The 13,420-nt window shown below is 40.2% G+C and overlaps 1 protein-coding gene across 2 annotated transcripts; it reads right to left on the reverse strand.

The window, feature by feature from the left end:
- Window positions 1–1,323: 1,323 nt before the first annotated feature.
- LOC116976854 (serine/arginine-rich splicing factor 5-like) lies at window positions 1,324–13,109 on the reverse strand. 2 transcript variants are annotated; one of them, XM_033026843.1, is made up of 8 exons: window positions 12,996–13,109; window positions 11,752–11,895; window positions 11,326–11,396; window positions 11,125–11,241; window positions 10,213–10,282; window positions 8,071–8,144; window positions 2,651–2,761; window positions 1,324–1,833 (listed from the first exon to the last, which is right to left on the reverse strand). In XM_033026843.1, exons 1-8 carry the CDS (start codon window positions 13,029–13,031, stop codon window positions 1,614–1,616), a joined length of 843 nt encoding a protein of 280 aa, XP_032882734.1. In that variant the 5' UTR covers window positions 13,032–13,109; the 3' UTR covers window positions 1,324–1,613. The 2 variants fall into 2 exon arrangements, with proteins under 2 accessions (XP_032882734.1, XP_032882735.1); XM_033026844.1 differs by lacking the exon at window positions 12,996–13,109 and adding an exon at window positions 12,781–12,868.
- Window positions 13,110–13,420: the final 311 nt, after the last annotated feature.

Below are 13,420 nucleotides of genomic sequence, written 5' to 3' on the forward strand. Positions count from 1 at the left end.
CAAAGAGTGGTGGGTGTATGGAACAAGCTGCCCGAGGAGGAGGTTGAGGCAGGGACTATCCCAACATTTAAGAAACAGTTAAGACAGGTACATGGATAGGACAGGTTTGGAGAGATATTGACCAAACGAGGGCAGATGGGACTAGCTGGGACATGTTGGCCAGTGTGGGCAAGTTGGGCCACAGGGCTCGTTTCCACACTGTATCAATCTCTAAGTGAAGAATATCAATCGCACTCCAGATGGTGGAATAGCTTTTATTTTCTGGTTTTAGTTGCTCTGAAGTACCCAGCCTCTGATCTGCTCTTGTATATATGGTCCATAGTGATTTCCAAGAGGCAGGTGACAGGGAATTCAGTAGCAGTACTGCTGTTGAATGCCTAAACATTCTACATTTAGATTGTGGGCGAATGTCCTTGCCTGGCATTTGTGTAGTGTCAAATTCATTTGTTATTCATTCCACTAAGCCTGTAGTACACATATTTAAGATGGGGACATGTTTTAATGCAAAATCTATAAACATCTATAAACAGGAGAGCATTCACTCAATCCATGAGTTAATAATCAAAACAACAATGTTTTACAAGGTGACGAATGCTGCTACTATGAGCATCAGCTACTTTAGAATAGTAAATGCTGGACTCTGGAGCAACAAAGAGTCTGCTGGGGAGCTTAGGAAGCATCGGCGGAGGAAAATAGGCAGCTGATGTCTGGCTTTGGGACCCTTCATTCGGCCTTCCAATTGCAGGCCCTTGACCCGAAATATTGACTATCCATTTCCCTCCACGGATGCTGCCTGACCCGCCAAGTGCCTCCTGCAGATAATCTTTTGTAACAGTTGGAGTATTCAAGCCACATAGACAAATGATTAAATCCTGCTGCATTAAACGAGCCAAATGCACAGCAACTGGCTTGAGTCATTGTTTCTGCAATCCTGTAAACCTTGGTAGTGCAACAGCAAAATATTGCAGATGCAACAAGTTAGAAAGATGAACATTAACAAGTTTAGTATATGGAATTAAAATTCAATGCACTACTGAAAATTAAAAAGCCTTAATCATAGCAACTGAATGTAGTCGGTAGGAGCGGTGAACGTAGCCACTTCAGCAACTTTATATTTTGTTGCACTTTTTTTACAATATACAGTTAATTGATCAACAGGTGCAATGCGTGAACTGTGAACCCCTTCTTGCACTAGGGAAACTGTCAAACTTCCAGTATTGGCCATTATGTTTTAGGTCACCCATACTTTAGGATCTATTATTGTATTTTTGTAAAAAAAGTGCCAGTGTGACAAATTCTAGCAAAAGTTCAAAAACATTAAAATTATCAAACTCAAAGTAACTATGTACATTCTTTATTTAAAAGGAGTACATTAGAGAAATGTAATTTACATCATTACATTTAATACCAAAAGTAAAAAAACATTGGATTCATTGCAAATAAACCAAATCCAATAAAGTAAATGAGTAATTTAAATCTGTAAGTGACAAGTTAAATGAATGCAGTTCAATAAATGCAACTACAGTTTTAACAAATTTAAAATTTGCATTTTTCACACAAATTCAATTCTTTACATCAACCTTCACTCACTCAAGTCCACATCAACAGGCTTATTAGTCTGTACTCTCACCAGAAGGTGATCGGGTACGTGATCTTGCACGATCTCCAGTGGTCATTGAGGAATGGCCTTTCTGCTCCTTAGCAGGAGCAGGTGATCTACTATCAGATCGGGATTTACTGCGACTCCTACTCCTGGAACGGCTGTAGGACTTACGGTCCCTGGAGCGAGACCTGGAAGAGCTTCGGCTACGGGAACGAGACCTACTGCGAGACCTGAAAAAAAAATGTACATTTGAATCGACAGAACAAAATACTACTTATCTCAAACTCAGTCTAGAAGCAGACGTAACAAGTTTAGGTTAATTTAATCCCGTTAATATCCAACAAATATGGTAGCAACTCAAACCAAATGTATACATTTAACCATCTAGCCTGCACTGTGTTAGTTATTAAACAGAACCTTGTCTTTATCTAAGGAAAGATATATTTGTGAAGAAGAGTGCAACAAATAATCACCACATTAATTCCTGGCATCCTCTGACAGATTAAGTAGTCTATATTCTTGTTTCAAAGGATAACAAGTCAGCTCAATAAAATATATCATAGGGTTGATGGGGGAATTGCAGGGATAGTATCTAGAACCAACAGTCTCAGTTTTAAATAAGGGTCTGAAAATTACAAATTAAATTACATTTCTTCACCTACAGAGCAACAAATTTTGGAAATTCACAAAGGCTTCAGACACTTTGTCACTGGGTATATTTAAGACATAAACTAGAAGAATTGTAGCTATCAAGGAGTTAGTTTAATCTTGGATTGTAAAAGTTCTAGAAACAGTAATCAGGATTAGTAGAAACAAAGATGCTAGTTTATACGAAAGAGACACAAAGTGCTGGAGTAACTCAGCGGGTCAGGCAGCAAATCTGGAAGAAAAGGATAGGTGAGGTTTCAGGTCAGTAACTTTCTTCAGACTAATGAGTTCGTCCTGCAATTTCCTAAGATGCATTGCACTGAGACTGATCTACTTAAGTGGATTAAGGCCTTTCAATGCATCCAACAGAACTTGCAATACACCTTTTTGAGCAATTACCTGCGTGGTTTACTTTCCTCAACCACTCTGATCTTCCTTCCATTGAGCTCTGTACCAGAGAGCTTCTCAAGAGCATTTTTCACATCACTGTAGGAGGCAAACTCAACTATTCTAGAAAAATAGAAAAACAGACGTAAGTTTGTATTCACAGACTGGGCTTCAACATTTGAAACAGGAGTAGACTGTTCAAGCCCCTCAACTGCTCCACCAAGCCATAAGATCATGGTTAATTATTTAACATCGCACCACTCTCCTGCATTAACCTCATACAGCTCAATTCCTTTAAACTTGGAATCCATCTTGAATAAACTCAGCAGACTCTTGGGCAGAAAATTCCAATGATTCACTACCTCCTGCATGAAGACATTTTGTCTCACCTCCATCGCAATTGGTTGGCAGAATTGACAAAATAGCCCTTAAACACCAATATCAGATCCCTTCCCCATTTTGACTTTTCCATCATCATCTTAGGGGCATGGGCTTGCAGCCAATATCGATTAAATGTCCAAAGAAATATTGAATTAGCCTCATTTAATATACCCTTCCCCTTCTGCTCCAACTCCATTTACAGATTTGTAGATGACATTGCTGCGGTATGCTGGAACTCTAATACTGGCAAGACAGATCAGGAGGGGGAAAGAGCATGGTGTCAAGGCAACAACCTTGTTCTCAATGTCAGCAAAACTAAGGAGCTGATCTTCAGTTTCAGGAAGGAATTGCCTCAGTCTATTAATGATGCTAAAGTGGAAATAGTCGCGAGCTGCAAGTTTTTAGGTGACAATATCACAAATTATTCGTCCCGGTCCACCAATATTACAATCTAGAAAGCACATCAATGCCTATTTATCCTCGAGGCTAAGAAAATGTAGCATGTCTCTAATGACTGCTAGAGCGGCACAGTGGCATAGCAGTAGAGTTGACGCCGTATGCCCCTGTACCACTTAGGCGATTTTTTAGGCGACTACGCTGTCGCCAAATGGTCGCCAGGGAGTCGCCTGTATGATCGCGAGTAGTCTCCTCAGTCGCCCAAAGAATTTCTGGTCTCCGCTGGATTTTGAAATGTTCAAAACTTTTCGGCGACAGTTGGCTTGACGCCAATGAGCGTAGCTTGACTTCTCCTGACGTAGGTGCGGTCGTAGGTTGTCGCCAGGATGACGTAGGTTGTTGCCACTGCTGACTGTTTTTTTTTGTTGTTAAAGTATGATTCTATTTCAAATTCTATGTAGAAGGGGGGCCCAGTCACCAGTTTTTCAGCGACCTGCTACGACTATGACAGTCACCTAAAAATAGCCTGTGGGACAGACCCATTACACTGCCAGAGACCCAGGTGTGATCCTGACTAAGGGTGCTGTTTATACAGAGTTTGTACATTCTCCCGGTGACAATGTGGGTTTTCTGTGTGGTCCCGTTTCCTCCCATACTCCAAAGATGTGCATGTCTGTAGGTTAATTGGCTTAAGTAAATTGTATAAAATTGGCCCTAGTGTGTAAGTTAGTGTACGGAGATCACTGGTAGGCACGGACTCTGTGGGCTGAAGAGGGTGTTGCCGCGCTGTTTCTCTAAAGTCTAAAATAATCTTAATATCTACAGAAGCATCCTATCTAGCACCACAGCTTGGTATGGCAACTACACTGTCCAAGATCTCAAGAAATTGCAGAGTTGTGAATGCAACTCAGTGCATTACACAAAGCAGCTTTATCTACTACCCTTGCACCCCCATCCCATCCATACTTCACTTTGCCACTGGAGAGCAACAAGGACCATTCATACTCTGGTTATATTTTCTTCCCTCTATTGTTAAGTTGATATAAAAGTTTGAAAGCACAAATCACCACTCAAGAACAGCCTCTTCCCAGCCGTTATCACTCTTGACCAGAACTCTCATATGCTGGGGATGTCGTTCCGATCTTTCAATCTACCTTGTTATGGCTCTTGCACATTTTTTAAATCTGCACTTTCTCTGTAACTGCAACACTATATCCTGAACTGTTTATTTTCTCTTTTGCACTACCTGATGTACGGGATAATTTGCATGAGCGCGCAAAACTACGTTTTTCACTGTATCTCAATATAAAGCCAACCATAAATCACTACCCACTTCCTCAGTCCCTGCCATCATCTGTTCTGATGACTGGATGTTCCACACCAGTGGCTCAGACAATTTTGTTCTTAACTATAGCTTCCCCTTGACCATAATCAACAGGGACCTCACTGCATTTTCTGCACTGACCCGTCTCTTCTGCCAGCAAGTTACAGGGAATCCTTGTCCTCATTTTCCAATCTAGCAGTTTCTACATTCAACAGATCATCCACTCTACTTCTGCCACATTCAACAAGATTCCCACTCCCCTTCCCGCATTCTCAAGAGACTGCGTAATTGACTCCCTGGTTCATTGCTTCTTGCAACTGCAGCAGATGCAGCACCTGCTTCTTAATTTTGGCCATTGCTAGCATTCTGGAATCAAAACATTAATTTCAAGTGGCACAGCATTTCACTTGCACTTGTTTCATAATAGGATTTTGCATTTGATGGTCACAATATAGCTTCCTCGTTAATGAGAAACTAAATGCAGACTGTTTGCAAAGTGGTCACTCATCTACTCAGTCTGCAAGGAAGAATACAAACTTCCATTCACCCTTCACTTTAATTCTCCACCCCACCCCTGCCTCCGTTTTATGCTGTTTTATTCTGTCCAATTCTGTTCCAATCACACCCAATGCAAGACTGAGGAACAGCTATGTTGCATCCTTTGGGACAATACTGAATGCAGATAACTAGCCTCTCCTGCTTGTTAAATTTGGCTAGCTCTGATGAGGTCACCCACTTGTAAAAGTAACTTGTTTTACTGATTTATTGGATTATATGCTTCAAATTTTCAGACACTGCTGTCATGCTTCTCACAATTCCAGCATGTCCTTTTGTTTTTCTTATTCGCTATTTGTTCTCCTTCACCCATTAACTAGACAGCTGTAAATGAATGAAGTCTGGACAATTTCAATCTCCTCCCAATAGTATCCCTTTTTCTCCACCCCTTGCCCACACTGCACGGTAAAATGTTTTGCTTGCTTCTGGTCCTGAAGGGTCATTGATCTGAAATAATAACTGCTTTCCTTTCCATGGGATGCTGACTGATCGGTGAGTATCCCAACAATTTATTTGTTTTTAGATTTGCAGGCATTGGTGCTGACTGTAAGGAGGGTCTAAGACTGCAATATAGAATTGCAAGATGGGAAGTGCAATGACAGATGAAATTTAATTTGGATAAGTATTTATTTTTGAATTATTTATATTTTGGAAGGACTAATAAAGCTAGGGCTTTCAGAATAAATGGCAAATTCCTAGGAAGCATTGAGGAACACACATTATATCGTGTACATGTCCAAAGACACCTGAAGGTGGCAGCACAGGTAGATAAATGGGTGAAGGTACATTTCAATACTAGCCTTCGTTAGTTGGACACAATACAAAAGTTGGGAGGTTATGGGGACAACTTCATAAAACACTGATTAGGATACTGTGTGCAGTTCAGATTGCTACAATACAAGGGGGAAATGGTTGCACAGCATTTTAGTTGGGATCTAGTATTTCAGTTGTGAAACTCTTGATTTGTTTTTCTTGGAGCAGAGGATGCCAAGAAGGAATCTAATTGAGGAAGATAAAATTACAAAGGACATAGAATAGATAATAAGAGTTTTTTGCTCAAAGGTGGATAACATCATAATAAGGGATAAGTGGTTTAGACAGAATCCAAAGAATGTTTTGAGTGGCAGAAATCCTGAACGCCCAGCCTTGAGGGATCATGGAGTCAGTTAAAGTAAAGATGCAACTGGATGATTAACATGGATACGGTGCGCTGAAGCCCGTTTCTCTGCTGGATTAATGATTTTCAGCACCTGAAGCTTTATTTGATTTTCAGCTCTACATTTATCTTATCAACTACTTAAAAATGTTGTATGTTCAATGAGGTCAGTTCTTATTCATCCAAAATGAAGAGAAGATTGGCCCAATATTCAGGAATCAATCTGGTGAATCTTCGCTATACTCCCTCTGCTGCAAAAATATTTTTCCTTACGTGTGTATACAATCTCAAAGACTTATATTAGCCACTTTACTCTTGCACTGAAATCCTCTTGGTATTAAAGGCCAACACATACCGCATGTCTTCCTACTTGCTAAACCGGCATATTAACTTTGTGATTTGCATACAAGCACACTCAAATCCAGCATTTATTACACTCTGCTTTTACTTTTTCTACCAAAGTTAATGCCTTCATTTTCCTACAATATATATCATCTGCCATTTCCTTTTATTTACTCTGTCTATATCCCATAAAGCTTCTCTGTATCCTCTCACAGCTCACATACCACCTAGTTTTATATTAATGAAGTTAATTATTACATTTAGTTTCATCATCCCAATCACTGATATTGATTGTGAACAATTGAGGCCCCAGCACAACCTGACTGATCACAACCTTCCGACACAATAAGGACCATTTTATTCCAACTGCCCTTTGTCTGTTAGCCATCCTCAATCCACACAATTCTTAACACTACACTGTTCAATAATATATTGTGTAGCCTTTTAACATCTAAATACACATCAACTAGTTCACTCTGATGCTAGTTAAACTCTCAAAATGGATTTATCAAACATGATGTCCCTTTTGGTACCTTTTGTGGGGCAGCACAGCGGTGCATAAGTAGAGCTGCTGCCTTACAGTGCCAGAGACTCGGGTTCATCCTGACTAAGGGTGCGCTGTCTGTATGAAATTTATGTTCTCCCCATGACCGAGTGGGGTTTCTCTAGGTATCCGGTTTCCAAAGATGTGTGGGATTGTACATTAATTGGCTTCTGTAAATTGTCCCGACTGTGTGGATAGATCTAGAGTACAGGTGACCGTTGGTCGGCGTGGACTCAGTGGCCTGCTTCCATGCTGTACCTCATAACTAAACGCAACTTGACTTTGCCCAATCCTATTATTTTCCATGTGCCTTGCTAGTTCTTTTTTAATAATGGATTCTAGTGTTATCGGGCTAAATTCCTTATTATTAAGTTTCTCCTGTGTAATATATTTCTGTAAGGAAAATCCCAAACCATCCAGAATGTTCAAGATAAAAATAAAAAAAAACAGGGTAGCAGTTAGTGAATTGTACACGTTTTAAGATTTCCTTACAAATAGGTTTGAAAAATATGACAATCCTGGCATTTATTTCAAAACTTTCTACAACTATCTGATGTATGACCTTTAGTGAAATGTAAAGTAATTTAAAAATGTGCATTAAACTTTCTTAGTAACTATATCAGATGATTACAAACCAGTTTCTTGCATTGGCAGTTTTATAATAGCACAAGAAGATTTCATAACCCTATATTTTCCCTCCCATTTACAAAAGCACAAAGTGTCTTGCAACTTACCCTTCGTTCATTTTGTGCCTGTGCGCATCTGCAAAGGTAACTTCCCCAGCCTGTCTCATGAAATCTTTCAGATCCTGTGCAAGTTAATCGGTTAAATATATCAAAGCACATTCGCATAAATTTCTATATTTCCAATGTATATCACTGGAAAAACAACAAAAAAACATCCAATTTCAAAATTTGTATTACCTTCCTGTACAATTCCCTAGGCTATTCACCCAGCCAAATGTAACAAGTATTCGCAGAGGCACCACCACGAACGAAGACCAGATGGTTCTCTTCACCACCCGCTTGACTGACACTACCCGATCGATGGGAGCCTTCCCGGTCATCACCCTCCCTTAAAGGCCGATTCTGGCATTGCCATAGGATCAAGGATTGCTACTCTTGCGCTGTGACCACGGACGTCTTGCCTCACTCCAATCGAGCTTCCAAAAAAACCCTACCAGCGAATTTCTCCCAATCAAGGACCTCGCATTTTACAGCAGGCTCTCAGAACTCTCGACTTTAGGACACCTTGTTATCATTTTCAGGGATGCAGCAAGGTAATGGCACTAAACCCAGTGCCCACCAGTGTTGGTCAGGCCACCACAACACAGATTTAGATCAGCAACTGACAAAGGTAGGAGCAGATTGGCATTTCAACTAGGCCCAAGAGACCAAGGCACAGCGATTAGGAAAACCAACGGCACTCCACGTCACAAGGCCAACGACACGAGAGGCTGGTAAATAAAGGTTTTAACACTTGGTTAAATTTCAAAAAACACAAAATTTCAGTGAACACATTTTAGTTTCAAGGTTAGTAGGCAATCAAAAGTTATTTATACTTTAACTTAAGCTAATCAAGTTAAAGGAACAGTATATAATTTTGTATAGCAACTACAGGTCAATCATTCTTTAACATAGTTCACATCTATTCTACATGGAGTACCTTATTTCATTTTTGCAATGAAGCCACAGTGGTAGTATTGAAAAGTGCACAATATGACAAAATCGATTATTGTGCAAGTAAATTACATGCTAAAAATAAAGTGTTTTCCGTCCATGGTACTTAACCCTAATTTCACTGTCAAAAGGTGCTGATCCTAACACAGAGTAAAGATTTTTAGATTGGTTGTTCCCAAGTTAATTCTAGAATTAATCATTTGTTGTGAAAATTTACACAAACGTCAGCAAGGAATTGTGCTGTGCGATCGAGCGATATCATAATGCAAACTCTCTTAACTTTTCAAGTGTTATTAACCAGGAGTCAGGGCTTTTTTCTCTCCATTACCCATCCTAGCATCATACATGGGTTAAGATCATCCAAATTAATGCAGATCAGCTATCTATTTATTCTCCCCAGAACCATAATAAATTCTTTAAAACAGCCCAAGGACCCCTAGAGATTTTTTTTAATATAATTGTTGAAGATGGAAAAAATGGAACAGAATTCCTTCATTTTTACGTCTCTAACAAGTTGAAAATCAGCATTGTTGCTTTGAAATTTTTATCGACCTCATTGCAAAAATAAAGTAATGCTCTGACTCAGGCCTAGACATTGACATTAAGTGTAGCACCTTTTACTGAGTTTTTTTCAGTTCATGGAAATATTTGAAAACATTTTTTTAATCAATCAACTATTGGTGACAGGAATTTTAATAAGAATCAATTACACACGATAAGGCTGCATATTAAATATGGACTTATCAGGAATGTTCATATCTTTGTTGAAAACTACCACCTTTATAAATTCAGAAAGTGTTAATCCAGTTTAGGTGTGGGTCAAGTTATTGTACCGTCATAATCACACACACACACAATGTTTCAACTGCAAGAGGATGGGTTTTTTTGGAAGGAACTGCCAAAGTGTTGAGCAATACTCCATTGTTCTCCTACACCATGTTACTATGATTCTCTATAATTATACACACTAAACTTTTTTGAATGTCTCTTTAAATTAACTTAGAACGCGCTGTTTGAAAGTAACACTTGCAGACAGTGTCACAAATCTGCCAAATATTACATTGTGTCCTATACTGTAAAATGACTTAAATTAACCTTGAAGGCTCTAACAATTAAATAATGCTAGCTTCATTCCATTTTATTTTAAACTGGTTTAACAAATTATACTAATGTCATATATAATTATATTCAACATACCTGCCAGCTCACTGTGGAGGATAGATTCTCAACGATAACTCTGTTTTCTGTACGAACTGGTGGTCCATTTCTAAAATGGATAATATATTATGCTCTGTACTTTAGATATTAAACAGGTATTTTGTTCTGAATGTAGGTCAGGAAGAACACACCAAAGAGAAAAACAAAAACTTCCTGTTCCGCTACAATTCCCACTTTCTAAAAATTAAACATTGCCCACATTCTTGAAAACTTGAGTTTTTAAAATGTTTCTGACAAAACTAAAAAAATAATTCTTATCTTTCAAGATGAATGTAGACTTTAGTCATCTGGAGGTTCACTTGAAGAATATTGACCAACTTTCTATTGCCTCCACATAAAAGACATGAGATCACTGGCTTTAAAAGAACATACGGTGACAATATATACAATATATAACCATACCCAAGTGAGAGTCTGGAAATTGAAACAACCAGTCGACCGGCTATTTTTAGGCCTTCAGCTATCAGAATGTTCAGTTTCTATCTATCATTTCATCCGAAACAAATGCATTTTCCTATTCCAGAAGATTTTTAAAGCAATAGCAAACAAAAAGTTAATGGATAAAATCCAAGATCGTCCAGAGCCAACTGCTCAGCATCACAGTATGTTGCTGATTTATGGCAAGCAACATCTCTACTTAAGTAGTAACATCACTACTTAACTAGCAAAAATTAACACGAATTGAATATAAAAAACAGGCAAGAAAGGTTTTGCCATTTACTACTTCTGAATGGGGACAGTACAAGGCTGGATTTAAAAAAAAGAATGTTATATTGAACAAACCTAGACATTTGACAACTTCACTGCAAACCTAGCTGCTAAAAAATTTAATAAGACGAGTTTGCACAGTCGTTACATGTCCAGTTTTAGAAAACAGGTGAATAGACGTACCTTCCCGAATTTCTTTGATAGCTTTGGCTAAAGCGACCTGGATATCGTCCTCCTCCTCCTCCTCCTCCTCCACCTCCTCTCCCTCTATTTCGTGCTCTGGCATGCTCAACTGTCACTCTGCACAAATGAAATTCTCATTAACACAGCTTGAAACATTGCATTACCTTTGTGGAGACAAGATAATGAGACTGAAATGTGTACCTTTCATTGCACAACTCTTTTCCATCTAGTTCATAAACTGCATCCTCTGCATCTCTGTAATCATCAAACTCCTGAAAATAGAACAAAAGATTTGCAAGTGAAAAAAAATCAAAACTGTAGATGCTGTGAATATAGAATAAAAATAGAAAATGCTGCAAACTCTCAGCAGGTCAAGATGCATGTGGGAAAAGTTAACATTTCAGGTTGAAGATTGAGATGGTCTTTGATCCCCAAATATTAATTTGGCTTCACTTCCCACTGATCCAGCAGTTTCTATTTTTTGTAAATAGATATTTACTTTGTTCAAATGATTATCATGTTAGTGTGGATCTAAGACCCCACTTACTGTCCAAGTTTCTTACAAACTCCTTCAAACAGACTGCAAAGTACAACTAATCAAAGCATTAAAATAAAACAATACCTTACCACAAATCCAAATCCATTCTTCAAATCAATTTCCTTAATTCGTCCATATCCTCTGAAGAATCTCTCCACATTCTTTTCAGTGGCATAAGGGCTCAGTCTGCCAATGAATACCCGAGAGCTCATCTTTGCTGACCTAGAATACAACTGTGTACCAAAAAAAAGGCATTCAGAGATTTTGCACTTCTATTGCACCATCCATATAGCAATAAACATTACTTGGAAATGCACAGGTCAAATCCACTGAGCCAAAGTTAAGATAATCATACTCTATAATTCAGGAAGATTTTGAAGTGTCTAAAAAAAATGAGTGGCCTGGAAAAGTTTAGTGGGGCCTTGGCAGATAAAATGACAGGCTGCCCATACTGGGATAAAGGAAGGAGCTCTCAGCACATGGGGTGGACCAGATGAGGGAGTTTACTGCTATAATACTCCAAATATTTGGGAGGCCCGCATTCAGTTAAATGAATAAATTACAATAATCAAGTAAAATAGAAAACAGAAGCAGAATCAGAACCCCAAGCCTCCTCCCCACGCTTCCATTAACAAGTGGGGGTGGGGGGGGTATGGAGAGTAGGATCACCGCAAGATGCTACCATCCATCCGCCACGACTGGACATCGCCAATGGGCGGACCTTCATCCAACTAAATATAACCCCCCCCCCCTCCCCCTCTCTCTAACCCCGCGCCATCCACCCCTCCCCCCATAATCCCTCCCCACTCACCCCTCAATCCCCCTCCCCACTCACCCCTCAATCCCCCTCTTCCCCCCAATCCGAAGGCAGCCCAGGTTGTGGGGAGAGCAGACGGAATGAAGGCGCCGAGGGCCTTGCTAGGCCGGGCCGTCAAGGCTTCCCGGGACGGCGCGAAGCCCATGCCGGGCCATTACCTCCGCCTTACTCCAGCCGCTCGGCGCGGGAGCAGCAAAACCCTAACCGCCCCGGTGCAGTAGTAACAGTAACAATAATAATAATAATAAGAACAGCAACAGCTTCACTCCCGGCGCAGCAGCAGCAACTACAACAGCCTCACCACAGCGCTCGGCGCGGCTCAAAATGGAGGCAGCCTCCACCACTCCCACCTTGAACAACTGTGCCGTCACTTCCCGGGTGCCAGGCAACTCACTTCCTCCGGCCCCGCCTCGTCACCATGGCGACGGTAGTGCGGCCTTGGTCTAAGCCCCGGGCCCGGAGCCTCCACTCACACTCACCCACAACTATAAGATCTTATAACTATAAGATCTTTGCCCACAACACCTCTGAGCTCCGGGGCGATTCCCACATCGGCCCAACCGCGCAGAGTGCCGGCTCCCTCTTGTAGTTCAGCCCCACTTTCTCTTCTAACAAATTGCTCTGGCAACTTTGCAGCCAGTCTAAGTTTTAACTCTGTCAACATTCCCAGTTGTTCTTTCCCAGAAACACCCTCCTGCCTCAGGAAAATATAAAATGTGTTAAAGCAAATTCTAATTGGTCCATGTGGCTTGCAACTTTTCAGTCCCAATGTTTGTGTCAATTTAATTGAAACTACTGTGCCACTTGGCCTCCTTTCAATGTTTCTACCGAGCTCCAAAGAAAGAGCTCAACTATTTGCAGCATACAGCAGTAAACTTAGTCCTCAACATCGTGTCATCAAATTTAATTGCACAATCTCCATTTCTAATTTGCCACGTTCC

Source organism: Amblyraja radiata, chromosome 9 (genome assembly GCF_010909765.2).
Source record: "Amblyraja radiata isolate CabotCenter1 chromosome 9, sAmbRad1.1.pri, whole genome shotgun sequence".
In the NCBI taxonomy this organism is placed as follows: Eukaryota; Metazoa; Chordata; class Chondrichthyes; order Rajiformes; family Rajidae; genus Amblyraja; species Amblyraja radiata.